This window comes from Pituophis catenifer, unplaced genomic scaffold, assembly GCF_029215685.1.
Source record: "Pituophis catenifer annectens isolate HBS135680 unplaced genomic scaffold, rPitCat1.0.hap2 SCAF_5, whole genome shotgun sequence".
Taxonomy (NCBI): Eukaryota; Metazoa; Chordata; class Lepidosauria; order Squamata; family Colubridae; genus Pituophis; species Pituophis catenifer.
This window is the reverse complement of record NW_027256885.1, coordinates 73,683,671-73,698,419: the sequence shown is the minus strand read 5'-3', so window position 1 is coordinate 73,698,419 and position 14,749 is coordinate 73,683,671. Positions and strand designations below refer to the sequence as shown.

At 45.5% G+C, this 14,749-nt stretch overlaps 1 protein-coding gene across 1 annotated transcript in view; it reads left to right on the top strand.

Moving 5' to 3' along the window:
- Positions 1–14,387, top strand: part of LOC139317352 (histone-lysine N-methyltransferase KMT5C-like) — a 146,918-nt gene extending 132,531 nt beyond the window's left edge. The window contains exons 2-9 of the mRNA XM_070944370.1: positions 6,396–6,535; positions 7,542–7,707; positions 8,517–8,626; positions 8,965–9,128; positions 10,161–10,180; positions 10,668–10,804; positions 11,332–11,516; positions 12,236–14,387. Coding sequence (XP_070800471.1) covers positions 6,426–6,535; positions 7,542–7,707; positions 8,517–8,626; positions 8,965–9,128; positions 10,161–10,180; positions 10,668–10,804; positions 11,332–11,516; positions 12,236–13,074 — 1,731 coding nt within the window. The 5' untranslated portion in view covers positions 6,396–6,425 and the 3' untranslated portion in view covers positions 13,075–14,387. The remainder of the gene's footprint in view (positions 1–6,395; positions 6,536–7,541; positions 7,708–8,516; positions 8,627–8,964; positions 9,129–10,160; positions 10,181–10,667; positions 10,805–11,331; positions 11,517–12,235) is intronic.
- Positions 14,388–14,749: the final 362 nt, after the last annotated feature.

The following is a 14,749-nucleotide window of genomic DNA, read 5'->3' as shown; positions in this document are numbered from 1 at the left end:
TTCCGTCCCAGGCGCCTGATGGATCCAGAAAGGTTCCTGACGGAGCTTGGGCCATTTCCTGAGACTGTGACACACAACTCAACTGAAGAGCTGGTGGCCGCCTGGGAGAGTGCGGCCGCCGGAGCTTTGGATCGTGTCGTGCCTTTGCGGCCTCTGACCCGATGCCGATCTCAATTGGCTCCTTGGTTCTCTGAGGAGCTGAGAGAGATGAAGCGTCGGAAAAGACGCCTAGAGAGCATTTGGAGGACTAGTCATTCTGATTCCGACCGGACACAGGTGAGGTCTTATATCAAGACCTACCTAGTGGCGATAAAAGCGGCAAAATCTAACCATTTTTCCGCTCTTATCGCATCTGCAGAGAACCGCCCAGCTGCCCTGTTTAGGGTGACCCACTCCCTTCTTCGGGGGGGAGTGCGGGAGGATCCCTTGCAGGGTCGTGCTGAGGACTTTGTGCAATTCCTGCACGATAAAGTCGCTCGGATTCGGGATGGCTTGGACTCCGATTGGATGAGTCCACGGGAGGAGACCGGGGCAGGTCTTGAGAATGTTATCTGGGAGGAGTTTGATCCTGTGACTCCCGAGGATGTGGACAGGGTTCTGGGTAGGATTAGTGCCGCCACATGTTTATTGGACCCGTGTCCCTCCTGGTTGGTACTGGCCTCCCGGGAAGTTGCACGAGGCTGGCTCCAGGGGATTATAACTGCTTCTCTGAGTGAGGGTGCCTTTCCCGCCGCCTTGAAAGAGGCGGTGGTGAGGCCCCTCCTCAAGAAGCCTTCCCTGGACCCGGCTGAATTAGTTAACTATCGTCCGGTCTCCAACCTTCGTTTTGTGGCGAAGGTTGTTGAGAGTGTGGTGGCACGACAACTGCCCGGGCACCTGGATGAAGCTATCTATCTAGACCCGTACCAGTCGTGCTTCAGGCCTGGGCACAGCACAGAAACGGCATTGGTCGCGTTGGTGGATGATCTCTGGAGGGCCCGGGACAGGGGTTGCTCCTCTGTCCTAGTCCTATTAGATCTCTCAGCGGCTTTTGATACCATCGACCATGGTATCATGCTGCAGCGATTGAAGGGGTTAGGAGTAGGGGGCACCGTTTTGCGGTGGTTCTCTTCCTTCCTCTCTGGCCGCTCGCAGTTCGTGTTGGCAGGGGGGCAGAGGTCGACCTCGAGGCATCTCGCATGGGGAGTGCCACAAGGGTCGGTCCTCTCGCCTCTTCTGTTCAACATTTATGTGAAGCCGCTGGGTGAGATCATCCGTGGTTTTGGGGTGAAGTGTCACCTGTACGCTGATGATACTCAGCTGTACATCTCCACCCCAGACCACCCCAACGATGCCCTTGATGTGATGTCTCGCTGCCTGGAGGCCGTGCGGGTCTGGATGGGGAGGAACAGGCTCAGACTCAACCCTTCCAAGACCGAGTGGCTGTGGCTACCAGCGTCCCGATATAGTCAGCAGGTGCCATCGCTGACTATTGGGGGTGAATCTTTGCCCCCCACAGAGAGGGCTCGCAATCTGGGTGTCCTCCTGGACGCACGGCTGTCTTTAGAAGAGCATATGATGGCCGTGGCCAGGGGGGCCTTTTATCAGGTTCGCCTGATCCGCCAGTTGCAGCCCTTTCTGGACCGGGACGCCTTGCGCACGGTCACTCATGCCCTTGTCACCTCCCGGCTGGACTATTGTAATGCTCTCTACATGGGGCTCCCCTTGAAGAGCACTCGGAGGCTCCAGCTGGTCCAGAATGCGGCCGCGCGGGTGGTTATGGGCGCACCTCGTTGTGCCCGCATGACACCTCTCCTGCGCGAGCTGCACTGGCTCCCAGTGGTCTTCCGGGTGCGATTCAAGGTGTTGGTTACCACCTTTAAAGCGCTCCATGGCACAGGACCCGGGTACCTTCGAGACCGTCTTCTGCCACCAATAGCCTCCCACCGACCAGTCCGTTCCCACAGAGAGGGTCTCCTCAGGGTGCCATCAGCCAAGTTATGTCGGCTGGCGACACCCAGGGGGAGGGCCTTCTCTGTGGGAGTCCCAACCCTGTGGAATGAACTGCCCCCAGAAATACGTAAGATCTCCGACCTCTGGGTGTTCCGCTGCGCACTGAAGACCCTGTTGTTCCGCCAGGCAGGGCTGTCAATATAATAATTTTAAATTGGGGTATTTTAATTTTTGGGGTTTTAAATAGGCCAAATCTATTTAATTATTTTAATTTTTAATTATTGTTGTGTCTTGTGTTTTTAAATTGGCTGTACACCGCCCTGAGTCCTTCGGGAGAAGGGCGGTATAGAAATAAAATTATTATTATTATTATTAAGATGCTCGTCTGCACCAGGACATCAATAAGATGATCGCTGCTACAGAATATGCTGCAGATGCGACTCTCAACTCAGCCAAATTCGCTTCGCGCGCCCTGGCATCCAACATCACATCGCGACGTCTCCTCTGGCTGCGTCATTGGCAGGCAGACATGAGAACCAAATGGCGCCTGGCTGCAGCTCCCTTCATGGGTGGGTCCCTCTTCGGGGAGGCCTTGGACCTGATCGTGGTTGAAGGTAGGGACAAGAGGAAGGTCCTCCCATTTACCTCCAGACACTCTGATAGGCAGTCCGCCTTCCCCTATCGGAGGCAGTCCTTTTGGTCTTCTGACCCCGGGTTCCAAACCCGGCCCCTCAACGGCTGTTCAATCAGTCAGCTGACAGGTTCCATGACAGGCAGTCCTTCAGAGAGCGCACTCGCCAGCCTCAGTCCAGGCAACCCTTTCGAGGCTCCAATTTTCGTCCCTACCGTAGAAAATAGTGATCCCGCTCTCCAGGGGCCCATTGGCGGTCGTCTCGCTGATTTCTTGACCACTTGGCGCTCTATGACCACTGATGCCTGGGCCATTCAAACGGTCTCCCTAGGAGTCACATTGGAATTCATTTCTGAACCCCCAAGGCGTTTTATCACTTGTTCCACATCCACTGACCCTTCCAAGAGAGCTCAAATGGAAGCTGAAATTCAGCACCTCCTGGCCATTCAGGCCATTGAACCAGTCCCTCCGGAACATCTTGGTGCAGGCTTTTATTCGATTCTTTTCTTGGTACAGAAGAAGTCGGGGGGCAGCAGAGCCATTTTGGATTTGAAACGTTTGAATGCCCATATACGGTACAGGCGTTTCAAGATGCACACCCTGCATACTATTCTGGGCAGCATCAGACCCAGAGATTTTCTGTCATCAATAGATCTCCGGGAGGCCTATCTCCATGTTCCCATCAGACCATCCCACAGGAGATTCCTCAGATTCTGCTACGAGGGGGCCCATTTTCAATACAGAGCCATGCCCTTCGGACTTTCTTCCACCCCTCGTATATTCACCAAACTCCTGGACGTAGTGGCGGCTCATTTAAGAGCGTCACCAGTCAGATTGCAATGCTACCTGGATGACATTTTAATTCAATCTTCCTCATTCCAACAGGCAGAGAAAGATCTCCAGGTAACGATCTCAGCCCTTCAGCAACACGGCTTCACCGTAAATTGGGAGAAGAGTCAGCTAACTCCCTCCACCGAATTGGTCCACCTCGGGGCCCGCATCGACACAATGTCTGGCCTAGTCTTCCTGTCGCAGGAACAACGAGGCAACATCCAGGCCTCGGTGCAACAGATGAGGTCTCTAAGGAGGGCACCCCTGCTATCGCTCTCTCAATTGTTGGGCCAAATGATCTCGTGCTTGGCAATCGTTCCTTGGGCACGGTTGCACTCACGACCACTTCAGTGGCTTCTATTGCCAAGCCAAAAGGCGGGTATCAGCAACTCCAATACCCGGATCAGGGTTCCCCCGAAGGTCCTCAAATCCTTCAACTGGTGGAAGTCCGCAGCTCTGGCAAGAGGTTCCCTCTTCCACGAACCTCAGTGTCTGATTCTCACCACAGATGCCAGCCTGTTCGGCTGGGGCGCTCACTTAAATGCCCAGGTCACTCAAGAGGGTTGGATGGCCAAGGACCTTCTCAACAATGTCAATTGGCTGGAGTTGCATGCCGCCCATCTCGCACTCCGCCACTTCCAACGCCAACTGTCGGGGCACCACGTGCTTCTCCGGACAGACAACATCATGACAAAGGCCCACGTGAACCGCCAAGGTGGCACACGCTCCAGGATCCTAATGAGCGAGGCCGCACAGCTGGGACTATGGGCGGAGAGACATCTGCTCTCGCTGCAAGCAGAACATACAGTATATCAGGAACCTCCAACACCCGAGTGGACTGGCTGAGCAGAACTACCATCGACCAGGCAGAGTGGCAACTACATCCCACTCTCTTTCTGCAAATTGTATCACTCTTCGGCCATATATCCACCCTCCTCGCTTCTCGCAGAAGGTCCACCACCCGTATATACGACGCAACTTGGTCTTAGTTTCGTCGCTGGTGTGTCTCCTCGGAGATTGACCCCACTGAAGCGTCCATTCCGCAGGTGCTGGACTTCCTTCAAGCGGGTCTGGACGCTGGTCTAGCAGTCAACACCCTACGACGACAAGTCACGGCATTGGCAACCGTTCTCACCGGCAAGGATCATGGTACGCTGTCTCAGCACCTTCGAATTCGCTGTTTTTTATGGGGAGCTTCCAACCTTTGTCCTCCACCTGTCCACAGGTATCCCTCATGGGATCTCTGTCTTGTCCTTCAGGCCTTAACGGAATCACCTTTTGAACCACTGTCCTTCGCCAGCCTCAAATTTCTGACCTTCAAGGTTGCCTTCCTTGTCTCTGTCACCTCTGCTCGCAGGGTGTCCGAGCTTGCAGCCCTTTCTATACACAAGGACTTGTGCATATTTCATTCTGACCGGGTCATTTTGCGAATGGATCCCACCTTCCTCCCAAAAATCAACACCTGGTTTCACAGGGCTCAAGAGGTTGTGTTACCCGACTTCTGCCCCAGGCCCTCTCATCCCAGCGAACAACGTTGGCACCCTTTAGACGTTCGTAGGGCCTTGAAAAGTATATTACCAGAACAGCTCCGTTCTGTAAATCTGAATCATTATTCATTTCCTTTCAACCAAGTTCCCTGGGCTCAAAGTTGTCGTCTTCTACTATCGCTGGCTGGCTTAAGGCCTGCATTTCCATGGCCTACAAATGGAAGAACAAGCTTCTTCCTGGCCGCATCACGGCACACTCAACGCGTAGTGTGGCCACCACCGCCACTTGGGCCACCCAGGCTCCTCCTCTTGAGATCTGCAGGGCAGCTACTTGGGCTTCACCAACGACCTTCATTCGCAATTACAAATTGGACAAGTTTGCATCAGCTGAAGCCGCTTTTGGGCGCAGAGTACTCCAACAGGTCCTTCCTCCGGAGGGTCTGCATGACTCTATTTCTTCCCCCCCAGGGATATTTAGCTTGGGTATATCCCATTCAATGGACTCTCTAAGCAGCGCAAGGGAGAAGGAACTTTGGATTTACCTGAAGGTTCTTTCTCCTTGCGCTGCGTGAGAGTCCATACCCTCCCTTCTTGGGGGATCCCGAACTGCTATTAACTCCTTTTCCGTTCAAGTTTCTGTTTCTTCAGATCCGGACTTAGTTTTTGAACTGGGGCTAGACAGGATGAGGAGGTGTGTTTAAACAAATTCTTACTCAGTCTCTGGCCAATCACATGAGGATTAACCCATTCAATGGACTGTCATGTAGCACAAGGAGAAAGAACCTTCAGGTAAGTCCAGTGTTCCTTTTAACTCCTGTTATGGAGGGCACTGATTTGAGGAAGATAGAACAGGAATTATGTAAGGTTTTAGAGTCTAGATTCTTCCATAAAAATGTTTGTATTTTATGTTTTGAGTTATGTAGTATGTTTTTAAAACATTTTTCTAAGAAATATTTTCATAGAGATTTTTGCAGTGCTTGTTCCCTCTCCCCCTGGCCATGGAGAATTTTGTTTTGTTGATCAGATCAAATGAAAGTTATATGAGCGTCAGGCTTAATAAAGTGGCACTAGAAGATTTGTCACAATATTAAAAGGTTACATCAAATATAAAGCATAATGAAATAATTTTTGTACATCAATTCAGTTTGTTACCGATTAACCTGCAGGTATAAAAACTGTTTCTTGGCTTATACTTTAATTACAAAAATTGCAGTACACAATGGAAACCAACATAGTACAAACATTATGAGCAAATGTGGCAAAATGCTATTTTTTAGTGTTTAAATTAGTTTTAGTTCATTAGAACCATTCTAATAAGGGTTGAATTTTTTTCAAAAAGGAAATTTCAGTGTATGTGCAAATAGCAAGGTAAAATTATGGTAGGGGTTGTAGGAAATACTTCTGCTTATTTTAATATTTGCTGGTCCTGCTTTTATTGAAGTTTTCATTCAGATTCCCAACTTCACTGTATTTGGCTTTAATTGTATGACTCGCTTCTCTCTTGTGGCTAGCAGAGTTGAGAACAGCATGGTTCTAAAAAGAAGATGGGCTCTACTCGGTTAACTGCAAAAGAACTATGTGAGAATGATGACCTTGCCACAACGCTAATAGTTGACTCCTACCTTGGCTTTAAGACTCATAAAATGAATGTAAGGTAAGAACTAGGAATGGGCATGGAATAAGTCTGAAAATTAAGATTGTAAAGCAGGAATATGAATACACACACTGTCAGCCTCATGATGCTTGCTTGCTTTCAGCTGCCATTGTAACGGGAGGGGGGAGGTATTGTAGGTATTTGGGAGGGGGGGAAGTGAGCTGGTGGAGATGTCTCGGAAAAGGGAGGAAAATTCTCACTGTCTTTTTAGCAGCTGCGGAGAGAGCTGATAATTGTCAAGGTCAACCGTCCCGACATACCAGATAGATGTGGCCGCCTAAAGAAGTACCCCACATGACACCTTGGGGAGATGTGGATTGGACATTCAACCTGGGACTGTGGGGGAAGGGACTTGGGGGATGCTTTCAATATGTAATTTTCGTGCCTATTGCCTCAGACTTTGCTTTTCTTTCGCTGCATTCAGTTCATACTCAGTAAAAGTACCTTTCTCTACAAACATGGAGTTGGGGTTTTTCTTTCTTGAGTTTTGAACGGAGGCAAGCCTGACACACACACACACACACACACACACACACACACACACACACAGAGAGAGAGAGAGAGAGAGAGAGAGAGAGAGAGAGAGAGAGAGAGAGAGAGAGGGAGATTTTTTAATATATTTGAATATTAAATGGTGAGGATTGAGAGTACAGGTAGTCCTTGACTTACCACAATTGGGACCGGAATTTTGATTGTTGCTGGGCTCTGTATCCGGCAGAAGTTTCCTGTGCTACAGCAGGTTTGCAAGCACTGGTGCGCAGCTGAGATGGGAGAGATAGGTGGGTGGGGAGAGTTGCAGCACCTCTGGGATTGTTAGTGCAAGTAGGCTGCCAGGCACCTGAATTTTGAACACATGATCGCAGGGGTGCTGCAACAACCATAACTTGTCCATTTAGCACCATTGTAATTTTGAATGGTTACTGAACCAATGGTCGTAAGTCAAAGTCTACCTGAAATGAGGAAAAAATATATTACAAAAGAAATTCTTCCTCTTTCATTTTTATAGCCCACTCCCAGCCATCAGGAGGAAGCATCATTTACGGGAGGCAGTAGAAGCTTTCCGGAAGCGCAAGGACCTAGAAGCAGCGTATCAAGCCTTGATGCAGGGTGGCTGGGCCTGCCAGTATTTTGCAAACCGGAGACATCAGCAGGAAGCTGCCTTCAAGACTCATGTACAATCCTGGTTAATGTTTGCCTGGTTGCCTGTTGCCTGGTTGCCTGTTTAGTGGCTGGAGAGCATGTTGAAGTCTGAAAAAGTTATTCATATACACTTTTTCATCCCAATCCCGTTCCATTTGGATTATTACATTATGGCTCTTATCATCCTAGTCAGCATGGCAGTTAGGGTGGTGGGAGTTTAATTTAACACCATTCCAAACAATCAGGTTTGGAAAGGCTGTGAATCATGGGGCATGTTCTAAGAATGTATGGAAGTTAGAAAAAGTACTTACCCATATCTAGTCTATGCCTTCCTTTTCTCTAGACCAGATTAGATGTATTGGTGCTCTGGCCACATACAGCATAGCATGAACATTGTAATTAAGTGGCAATTATTAGGCTATAATCTTTTTTTAAACTTGACTAACTTGTAACACAAGCTGGCAGTGAAGGTCCACAGAGGCTGGCTGTGGATGAAAGGACCAAGAAGTATTGTTTTCTTCTTTTTTATCTTTTTTTGGCTTTGATGTTTTTAAGCATCTTCAACTGATGTGAATGTCAGCTTGATAGAAAGAAAATTGTTTACGAACTATAGTGAGAAACATTTTATATGGGAAGAGAGTAAACATATTCATAGAAAAGATAGGAGCATTGTCTCTAACTTAGTTCTCGCTCTCCATTGATTCTTCCAATTAACTCCCTTGCAATGATTCTATTTTATTTATTTATATCACACCTTTATTATTTTTTATAAACAACTTAAGGCAGCAAACATATCTAATACTCCTGCTTCCTCTCTTCCCCTCCCCCATACCCATCCCAGATTTTTCGGTACCTTCGCATTTTCCTTCCTGAGAGCGGTTTTGCCATCAGATGCTGTAGTCGATATTCCTTAGAAATAAATGGAGCCCGGGTAGTGTCTACAAAATCATGGTAAATTCATAGTGTTACTTCTTCCCCATGTGGCAAAATTAACTTGCATGCTGGATTATACTAAGAAAGAGAGAAATAAATAGAACTATGAAGCATAAAAACCCAAGAATGTATAAAGCAACACTGAGAGGAAAATAAAGGGGGGGGGGCAAGGAATCCTTTTCTGATTAGTGTATTTTATAACAGGGCATGCCCATTAGAAAAGCTTTCTTTCCAACCAGCATGCAAAGAAGTGGATAATAAAGTAGCCATGCATTTGCCCTTGCACGTTTTACTTAAGATTACAACAACATAATCCTCTGGATAGGTAAGGTTATTTTTTCCCCCTCTCGCATAAGGAGAAAGAATGATAAACTGGAGCTTTTAGAAGGCTACATTGCAGAACTGACAGAACCCGACGAGAGCCTCCTCCAAGCAGGTGAAAATGACTTCAGCATCATGTACTCCACCCGGAAACAGTGTGCCCAGCTTTGGCTAGGGCCTGCAGCCTTCATTAATCATGGTAGGTGGAAGTCTTCAGGGTCAAGTTAGAGAGGTAGTTGCCTCAAACTGTTTAAATTGCTATGAAAATGATAATGGTAAGTCTTATATAACTGGTCTTATAATTTAGAGCAAGTGTTGAGGAGAAATAAGATAGCTATCTATCCCAGATCAGAGAGTAGTAATAAATAATCTAATCAATTATTTGGGAAATTGAATATTCTATAGATATCAATAGGGATACATCAGAACCAAACAGTGGAGAAGACTGGTATGTAGCGAATAAGCAGTTGTTAATGGGGCGGTACAGCAATCAGGATTCAGTTGAGAGTATATTATTCAGAGCTGTTCTAAATTTACGTATTAATTATTTATTAATTTTTCACATTTCTAGATAGCCAAAATGGGAGATGTTTATTTACCACCTATTTGTGAGGCAATAGTCTGTTAAGAAAGCTTCCTTAGTTGTTAATTGCTTAAAATGCTGCATTAGTAAGGTTTTCAAATGACCAAGGGATTATCTGATAGATTTAGGGTTCAGAATTTAACTGCAAAAGGCAATAATGAATTCAACTTTCTTGGAAGCTTCTCCTTATTCAGCCACAGAACTCATAGAAAAACTTACTTCCTTTCAATATTTTAACATTTTCATTAAGGGTGTAAGACATAAGGCACAATTGTTTTGTACTTTGTTGAGAGAGAGAGGTTTGATATGATATCAAATTACTAAAATTAAATTTAAATTAAAATATGTTTACGAATGTCAAGTATGCTGCCTTAAGCTCATAATGTGGAAAACAGGATTTAAGCCAAATACAGTACTTTTCTTCCGTTGGATTTCCATAATTTGTATGTCACCTACTCGATTCAGATTTGTAAATGCTTCTAGATAAAGCAAAATGTACTGTTGAAAAGATGAGCAAGTTTTCTCTGCTGCAGCTTCTGCTAAAAAGGAATACTTGTAATTCATGTTTAGCTCTTTTTTTTTATCTTCCTTTTTCTTCTTATTGTTCCCCTGCAAAATGTAATTCCTACCCACTGTGCAACTAATCAGACTGCAGACCAAACTGTAAGGTAAGCTGCGTTGATGTATTGTTGGGGCAAGGGATGCTGTTAATTAGAATACAAAGACCAGGAGCACAATATATTGTAGTAGTGTCTGGAAAACACTTAGGAGGAGTTGTGATTGCCTGAGGTAGAAAAGTATCTCCTTGTAATCCTAGAAGCTCTACCTCATTAGTCTTCTAATTCTTCACTGGAGGTACAAGACTTTTTTCCCATCTTGAAAGCTGGAAATATGCTATAGCTTTCCATTGTTTAGGATCAGAAGAAACCAAATTCCCTTTGATATCCTGTTTTGCAAATTTGTGCTACAAAAGCATAAGTCTAAACAAATAGCTTTGAGAAAGAGTTGATTTGATTGAAATGTGGGCTTTCTGAAGGGGAAGAGGAGACTGCTGCATTCTCCTCCTCCTATGAGCTTCTTGAATCTGCTTCTTTCCTTTCCGGCTATCCTTTCTTTCCTGCTTTTTCTACCCCTAACCCATTGTTTATGCTGTAGTTTGTCCCAACGGATGGGAACACTGCTTGTGTCAAGGTGCTACGGGACATTGAGCCAGATGATGAGATCACATGCTTCTATGGTGACAGCTTCTTTGGGGAGAACAATGAATTATGCGAATGCCACACTTGTGAAAGGTGAAAATGGAGGGGAACAGAATCTCAAACCTTGGGAGCTGGTTTGGAGTCAGATTTCTGAATTTCTGAGAAACAGTTGCAGGAAGGGAAACCAGATTATAATCTCCATTAATTCTTGCCCCCATCTTCCAGGGTTTTTGGCAAACGTACAGACTGCTTAATGCCCAGGTGTTAACAAGCCTTAGTTCTCAAGGGATGGTTGCTAGCGAGCATAGGATTTTGAAAGGGGAGGGGTAGTATTTTTCTTCTATTATCACAAGAGCCCTGGAAAAATCAATGGTAGCATCTAAAGGCTAGGAAGAGGGAAGTTATAACTGTTCTGACACAGAGTTCCTCCGTGGGAAATCTCTTCATCCTTAGTGTTAAGTTTATCATGTCTTAATTTTTCATGTATTTGGCAAATGCCTTGGAGTTTGTTTTTTCCTAGAGTAGAAAAAGTTGTATAAATATTCTTGAGTAAGCAGTTATCTTTTTTATTAATGCTGGGCTGCTCCTGATATTGTCTCTTATTCTCAATTTTTCCTTAGGAAGGGGGAAGGAGCTTTTCGCCTCCTGAATCAGACTCCATTGCTATCTACCTCAATCAGTGAGAAATACTTACTGAGAGAGACAGACGGCCGTCTGCAGAGATGGAAAAACCAGTCTTGCAAACTTGCTCAACGTAATGTGAAAGTGGGACACAAAGCCCGGCGCAGGAAATCACAATTACATGGTGAGATACACAAAAATACTTAACTGGAATGGATTTTGTGCATCATAGTGCTGTGCAGGGCAATATGGTTTGCATATCACCTGTAATGTAATGATAATGTCCATTATAATGAGGACTCTGTTACATCCCTGTCAGCCTCAGGTTTGTTCCACAGTAGTAGTTATCCCAACTCCTTTTGTGGTAGCAAAAATAAAGTAGTAATTTGTTCTTTATTAAAGTTGGATACTCAAGAACTATTCTAGCTACAATATTAGATTAAAGTCTGGCAGAACTAATTGGGTAGCCTAACATAATTTCTGTATTGGGAAATGTAAGCAATGTTCAGATATTTCGCTCCAAAGTGGGAAAGATATGCTATCCTGTTGCTGCCTCCTTAATGTTTTCTGGGATCTTGCACTTACTGTGTGATTTCAGGAAAAGGCGCAGCTTCTCTGTGGGACTGCTGACAAGTACAGTGAGGTTACCTATGCGAGATCTGTTTTTAAGAGTCAAATATTTACATGTTCAAAGAAAGAGCTAATAGGATTATGGATGTTAGTGCCAGGGTTGGATAGTGAAGCAGTCATACACTTACTCCATCTTCTTAAAGCCCTTGAAAAATCCAGGGAGAAATGGAAGTTGCCTGTTGCGTAGTGAAGATATGGCAGCAGCAGTTAAACAAGAGGAAACTGGGAAGAGGAGTGACAGTCTTATAACTGATACCTCTTTTCCTTTTCTAGGTGCTGTACACAGATATACCACTCACTGGTATTTTAAGATGCTCAAGCCTTTATATATCCCACTGCACAACTGCTTGGCCTGCAGAACACGTGGATGCAAGCTCCATAAGCACCCTCTGGTGTGTCTGCTTCGTTGTCCTTCTCCTGTGTTGTCTGTATTGCACCTCAGGCAGTCTTTGAGAAACAAGAATTGCTACTCCAAGGCCCAGCAAAGATGCTGTCTTACAAAGATGCACAATCGCCCTGAAAGCCTGGGCTTGGCCACCCAGGGCAGCCTGGTAGTGAATCTTGGGAAGAGAATTCCCTTGGACTGGGCAAGGTTTCATAGGGAAGTAGTGTGTGACATTAAGGAGGAAAAACCTAACACCAATGAGGAGTTTAGCCAGGGGACTGAGGAATATGATTCAAGGGATATGGAAAGTCATGCTGATGTTAAAGAAATCCATGAATCAGGATCTGGGGTTCTCCATTCAGGAGAGCAAGTCCCCCTTGATTCTTCAAGTTCTCTTTCATCCAGTCAGTTCTTGTGCAGAACAAGGAGCACAGCCCAGTGCCAAGCTCAAGTTTTGTCCCAATCTCAGTTGTTGTTACCAATGGTAGACCCCAAGCTTTCCCAGTATGCTCATGTCCGCCTGGAAGGCCCACTTTTTGGAGGCAGGCAGTGCTGGCAGCAGCCCCCTTCAGACAAGACGGAGAAGGAACAAGCGGAGGAGCAGCATCTTCCTAAGCAGATAGTTTCGTTTCCCCCTTTTGTTCCATCCAAACGGCTTCGACTGGTAGTGAGCCATGGTTCCATCAACCTCGAGGTAGCTGCAAGCTCCTGTGAGGAGATGTCCTGATCTGGCTGATCTCCTGTGATTGAAAATAAGACTTTAGCTTCTTACTGAATTTACCCATGATAACCATCTACCAGAATTTGCCTGAAATTATCCCATCTTTTTGTTGTGCCCTTCTCCCCATCACCTTGTATTGGTTGATAACATCTCTTCTGTAGTAATGTCCCCAGGTGGGCACAAGGCTGCCTGTGCTAAAAACACGGCCTTGTATTCCACGCCTACTTTTTTCCATTGAAATTGATATTTCAGTTATCTTCCTTTATCACATCTTCACTATTCCTTTAAAAAATTGTTCTCCACTACTTTGCAAAACTTTACTGTATAGTCTTGAAACTTAAGCCATATAGTAGACTGCATGGATGCTTTGGATTGCCTCCTGGTCTTTTCTTTGAACTCTGCTTTCTCTCCCACAGAGTCCTTTCATCTCTCTACTCTCGATATCTCCACGCTCTGGTTTATAGCACTGTAGTTATAGACTTCTTGACAGATGGACATCGTATTTTGGGCATTTATTGTCCCTACAGAGTGAGGCAGAATTGGTGAAGTGACTTGTGGAGGAAAGAAAACCAGCATCTAATCAGGGAAGTCTCTTTAAAACTTATTGTGAGAAAACCAGCAACCAGAAGTGCACATTGGTATGCAGCCTAAACTATTCAGTCCATTTAGCCTGAAGGCTGCTCTTTGCCAAACAGGCTTATATAGGGGATTAAATGTTCTTGCTCCTCTTCTCTTCTGTCTCACTGTTTGGGTGCCTATTGTTACAAGACATCTCATTTTCTAGTTTTGGAAGCTACTGTTTCCCAGATAATACCATGGTTTATTACATTGCTTCTTCCATCTTTTATAAGACTTTTCAAAGATGATTTTGGCCTGGAGCCACTCTATCCCCATTTCAAAAGAAAGATTAAATCCATAAAAGTTATGCTCAGGAAAGTATGTTAAGATACCTTGATTTTCACACAGCTGGGAAAAATAAGCAACCTGGACACTGGGGAAGGTCTCTGGTTGGCTGGGTTCCTCGTGGAGTGGTTTGGTAGAAGCCTGTATATCATTTTCTGCCCCAGGTTTTAACCGCAGTACCACAGTACATCAGTCCGACTACCTGCCTTTTCTGGTGGGGTCATTACAAACTTGCTTCATTAGGAAACAAATTGCTCAGCCCATAATATGCACTAACTAGGATTGTGGGGGATTTGCTTCATTGTACTACCCCATCTTTCAACATGCTTGCAATACTTCATTTAAATGGAGGATTCTTCCAGAACTTCAGCATCCAGAAGACAGGAGAGTCCAAAAGGGGTAACATGGAGCATATTTTCGGGGGGGGGAGGGGAGGGAGTACTCTGCCAAAAAAAAAAAAAGTAACATAAACCGAGCTCTGAATTTGCATGAATTATGAAAATGAATGTTTAGGCTTTTTTTTGTAACATCGGCAACATGTTCCAGGAAATTTTGCCACGGGGAAAAATTGATTAGTGTGTCCTATCTAGCCTAGTTGGTCTATATCTTTACAAATCTGTCGTCCCAGTGTCAAGGGACCAGGACTCAATAGATGGAAGTTCAACAGGACCTGGACTCAAGCTGAAGTGGGGTAAAGGGAGAAACTTCTGTTTGTATTTTTAATGGTGTGTGTTGGGGGGAGGGGGTGCATAATACTTTTTAAAATACTTGATTGAAA